Genomic DNA, 5,458 nt, shown 5'->3' on the forward strand with positions numbered 1-5,458 from the left:
ATATATATATATATATATATATATATATACACACAAAATGCTGACCGTATTAAGAAAAACTAAAAAAAACAAAGCAGTGACTTGCTTAAAAATGTATCTGGAGAAGCACAACACGGATCATTATGTTTGTACAACATAGGCTGATGGTATTTTTGCACATACTAGCACAGACTCTATGTTGGGGCAAGGACTGTAGAGTCTGCATATCAGGTTTAGTGTATCACAGCTCTTTTATAAACAATATTTTTCTCAGATTTAACACCTGCACACTGCTGACTCAGTCATACTATAGGGAGTTCTACCTTTGTGAATGATCAACTTTAAATGTTCTCCTGCAGCACGATGAACTCTTCTGAATGCAGCCTTGAAATGTCAATGAGAAGTGGAAGGCTGTGCTATTTTATATCTAAAAACAATAGGTCATCAGAACTAGAGCGAATATATTCACTGCTTTAAGAATCACCTCCGTTCTGGACAGGATATTTTACCTCTCTCCAATCATAATCATCTAATAACTAATCCATTTGTATTGTGGGACTTTTCACGTGATGAATATTTATTTGTTGAAAACGATTGAACCTTTATGAGTATTTGCTGCATATTATAATGTAATTATCATAAACTGAGAGCTCCAGGTTTAACATATGGCCCTTTTCCTCCGGCTCCACTCAGCCTTGCTCTACTCCACCCGGCCAATTGTCAAATGTTGCTATTACTGGTACTAAAAAAGCATTAATGGGAACTATTGGAAAATGGTTGGGTGGAGTAGAGCCAGGCCAAGTAGAGTCTGTGAAAAAGGAGCAATAGACACACCACAGATTTATCTAATTGCAAACATCCTGGTGGTGGAGAATAACGTTTTCCCATGGTCAAAGTTCATATTTTATAGGGTTTAGACTACATACGTTGGTTTTTACATATTATTCAAAAAAGAAACGAAATGTGGGGAGTGGCGGACTAGTGGCATTATGTTTGGAATCCTGAGGTTCTGAGTTCGAGTCCCACTCCCACAGATTGCCATTCTGGGTCTCTGAGCAAGACCCTTAACCCCACACTGCTCCCCGGGCGCTCCATGAAGGCGGCCACCGCTCCCCAAGGGCATGGGTTAAATGCAGAGGTAAAACTCTCCATTGTGGGATCAAAAAAGTTCAATTATTATTAATATACTGTTTTTCTGGGTGATAACCAACCATGGCTGCCGTCTTGGAGCGAATAACAGAATTAAGGAATAAATTCTTAACCCAGGATATAATGCAGCAAACAACTTTAGTCATTTACAGAAACCAAAACTGGGAATAAACAATTTTTATACTGTTTTATTTACTGGAATTATAATTTGATTTATGTAGAAGTCATTCATTCTTCAGAGGGTTAAAAATTAAACATTAAAGGTGGAATATTTTGGTTACTTGGTTTAATGTCATCAAATTTGATAACACTTTTTTCATCATAACAAAGACCTTTCTTATTCCTCCCATCTCCACATTTTAAACATTTAAGGTTAGCAGCTTCATTTACTCCAAAACCACCAGACTATCCCGGTTTCAACTATCAAACCCAAGCTGTTACACTAAGATGGACCAAAATTGGTTAACTGTATCACAATATTCTGTCTTATGCAATGTGATTTTTTCACATTGATTAAATATTTATATGTGTAAATAAACTTAGATGTTTTATATAAACATTTTATACACCTTTTGGCACTTTTATTATTTCATAGAAATGACTGAACAGGAACTGTAATTTTTTGTGATTATGTGTTAAATGCACTAGTTCTGCAGAGACTTTCATAGAACAGTATGTTGGGTTAAACGTGGAATTAAAGCCCAAAGCGGTTTGTTTCTTCTGTTAGCCGTACTTAATCTCAGTGTTTACCAGCAATACTGCAGCACTGGCTGAGAAATGCACTGGTTGAATTTCCTGACCTTGGAAATGATGCAGTTTGATTTTGGGGTAATGTGTGTTTTTGAGGCAGAGAGGAACAGTATGAGCTGCATCCGGGGAGCAGCAGAGGAGATAAGGAAGATTAACAGTAGCCGAGGTGACATTTTAAAACTGATGAGCAGAGATAAAACCCAAGTTCTGGAAATAAACCGCCACGCTCTGGGAAGTGGCCTTCTGCGAGCTGATAGTCACAGAGTGTCCCTACAGCAACCATTTCAGCAGAATACAGCCCGACCCTTCCCATTTGCACACATCCTCAACAGAGTCCCATACCTCTTTCTCCAGCTCCAACACCCTCTCATTCAGCAGCCTCTCTGATTCTCCTGTGGTGTGCCGCCGGGTCATGCAAGGGGCAGGATCTTTGCCCGTTTCAGGGCTTTGATCTAGTTGTGACATCTTTTGGCGCAACAGCTCTGAATTTGAAATGGGATGAGATGCGCTCGTCTTGAGCTGCTGTGAGAGCGACTCGGCTCTCTCCTGAGACTGCTTGAGAAAATCTGTTGTCGCCTTGAGCTCAGCCTCGGCTCTTTGTAACTTCTGCCTGAGGTCAACAACTTCGGCAGCCAGTTTCTGAGTACCACCCTGCTCATTGGATAGATCCTGCAGAGATTCAGGAGGGGATGGGAAAGTATTAAAAGATTAAAATCTTTGGAAAACAAAAGGAAAAACAATGCAGAAGAAGAATGAATATATCTCTATCTGTGAGAGTATTTGCAGAATCTCCGTCATATAAATCCTGGGATTTGTGGTCAAGAACAACCTTCCTTGCAACTTTATTATAGCTACTGTGGCAAGTGTAAGGCTGTTTATTTACAACAGCAGCTCCCAATCCTGGGTCCTGACCTGGATAATCCGATTTTTTGCACCTACAGAAAAGTTCCCCATTCAAAGCTGAATCTCTGTCTTGGTTAAATGAATGCATGAGCCTGGGAAGATGTTATTGTTTAAATGCAAACATACTTTAGTTTTATCTAGGTTGCTCTCAATGTTTTAACAAGACTGTTTCCAGTCAATATTTTTACTTCAGAATGACACAAAGCTACTGTAAGTTGACATACATAAAGTTTCTGTCAATCTAAGAAGTCAGATTTAGAAGAGCTCTAGCTGTAGGGTTCTTCAGGGTTCTACTTTCATCTAAAAGTGATGGCAATTAATGGAAATAGAGAGTTTTATTTCATAATTTTGGAAACTAAAGGAAAATAAATAGAAGTTCTCAAAAAAGGACATTTTTAAAATACAACTAAGATTAATTATGTTGACATGAAATACAAAAACTCTGAGGACTGCATTTTAGAACCCTGGACCAATATTCTGAAAACCACATCAAGAGCAGATTTAATTTTTATTATTTAATCCAAGCTTCAATGCACAAATCTCCAACAGCTTTGACCTTTTTTTGTGTCGCACAACTCTTTTTAACATTTTTAAGATTCTGCAGGACCTTGCAAAAATAGGTTACGATACATTTTCTTATTCCCTCTCCATCTCCCTTGTGGGGCTCAGTAAAAATTATATTACTGCAGGCCGCGAATGAAAATAAAACGCATTAAAAGTGCGTCACAAGCTGCTTTAATGACTTTTAGAAGGCTGTAATGCATTTATAAAACAAAGGGGGATGTATTTTTGGGATATATAGTTAGAGAGGGTTTTCTCCTGCAATGTGAAAATTGACATTGAGCATCAGGAATCTCTCAGTTGAACACTAATCCAATGCTTCCCAGTTCCCCAGTTTGCAGCACATGAATCAGAGCTACAGAAACTAATGACCCAAACTTCTAATGTGTTTGAGCATATTTAATATGCTAATCAAACAAGGGCATAATCACAACCCTCACTGTATTTGTAACTGATATTCTATGTCTTGTAACAATTACTAGAAAAATATGAAATTACCAACAAATAAAAAAAAAATAGAAATATTTCAGGACCTCTGTGAGGTGCTTTATGACCCACAGTGGGATCCTGATCCCATCTGTTCTCTGTACTGTGAGAAACTTCTTGTTCTCTGTGCATTTCTAGAAAACAGTGTCCACAAATAACTTATTAAAGAATGTTCAAGGGTCATCTACTTTCTTTTTTACTGTTGTGCATGTTTAAAATCTGAATTCTCTTGTGTGGATTCCTTTAGGTAGCTTTCTGAGATTCATCTCCTGCAGCAGATTCGTGGGAAACAATGAGCCTTTCTTTACACACACACCTGAGACAGCGAGCTGATCTTTGCCTGAGCTTCTGCATATTGCTCCTGCAGCTGCAGCTTCACCTCCTCCATGCCGTTCAGTCGAGAGCTGAGTTTTTTCTCCATGTCCTGCAGCTGAGTGCAGAGCTCCTTGGACTCAGTCAGTTGCTGACACACGCGTCTACACACCCACACAGCCAAGCACATACACCGACAGCAGATACATGGGTCAGAAGAGGGTTGACTGAAGGAAGATTTGACATTACAGAAAAACCAAGAGGCTCTCTCTGATGCCTTGTAAAAGTTAATTGCAGTATGAAGGTTAAATATGTGTACAGCAGTGGGCGCACCTGTGTTCAGCATCCAGAGCACACGCTCTCTGGTTGCTGTGCTCCAGGGCCAAGGTCGTGCTCTCCAGCTGCTGCCTCAGCCTCGTCGCCTCCCTCTCTCTCTGACGCCCCTCCTTCCGTTCACGGTCCAGCTCCGACTGGCACACATCCTTCTCCTGCTCCAGCCTCGAGGTCTCCAGCAGTGCCTGGTCTCTTGCTCGCACTAGAGACTCTGCTTCCAGGATGGCCTCACGGAGCTCTGCCTCAAGCTGCTCCTCCCGACGCCGCGACGCATCAAGACTGCGGCCTTGACGTTCCAGCTCTGCTCTCAAAGTCTGGGTTGTGAGCTCCAACTGGTCGGTCTGGTGAAAGGAGAGGATTTGAAAAGTGACATAAATTTATCCTGAGGAAATATAATGAGGAAGTAGTTTGAGCCAATAGCAAATAACTAGAGAGGGAAGTTAGGAATATGAAAACAGGCATGCAGCACTCATGTCATGTTATCAGGATTCAATATATTCTAAAGGTGGTCCCAAAAATTATAGTTTTTTATCCTGTATTCCTGAGAGGCACAATTATACATTGATAATGTGTTTGCCCCCCTACTAAAACAGAAACAGTCAAAGCAGTTGCTTTATACACAAAGCCACGTGTGTTTAAGCAACCAGGAGACTCTGGAGAAGCTGCAGAGATCCAAAGATGAAAATGGAGAATCAAATAAAACTTTAAAGTCATCCATCTTTCCTTAATCAGGACTGGTTGAAAGGAAGTTATTAATCAGGAAATATTTGTTACATGTTCTAGATGTGTTATTTTCACCTTGCCACAAAAATGAAACCTGTAAGAGAGTTGAGACTGCAGTGGAGGTTTACATTCACTGACCTAGTCAAAGTCCAGATCTACCGTAACTTAAAACGTTAGAACTGTAAATTGTAACTGTATTTTTTATATATATATATATATATATATATATATATATATATATATATATATATATATATATATA

The 5,458-nt window shown here is 39.6% G+C and overlaps 1 protein-coding gene across 1 annotated transcript in view; it reads right to left on the reverse strand.

The window, feature by feature from the left end:
* The window catches only part of LOC107090978 (girdin-like), a 72,641-nt gene that overhangs the window by 29,112 nt on the left and 38,071 nt on the right, over nucleotides 1-5,458 (reverse strand). Inside the window, exons 16-18 of the mRNA XM_015384648.1 lie at nucleotides 4,474-4,814; nucleotides 4,145-4,304; nucleotides 2,221-2,547 (exon numbers count right to left, since the gene is read on the reverse strand). Of these exons, the coding sequence (XP_015240134.1) occupies nucleotides 2,221-2,547; nucleotides 4,145-4,304; nucleotides 4,474-4,814 (828 nt within the window). The remainder of the gene's footprint in view (nucleotides 1-2,220; nucleotides 2,548-4,144; nucleotides 4,305-4,473; nucleotides 4,815-5,458) is intronic.

Source organism: Cyprinodon variegatus, unplaced genomic scaffold (genome assembly GCF_000732505.1).
Source record: "Cyprinodon variegatus isolate N-32 unplaced genomic scaffold, C_variegatus-1.0 Scaffold319, whole genome shotgun sequence".
NCBI lineage: Eukaryota > Metazoa > Chordata > Actinopteri > Cyprinodontiformes > Cyprinodontidae > Cyprinodon > Cyprinodon variegatus.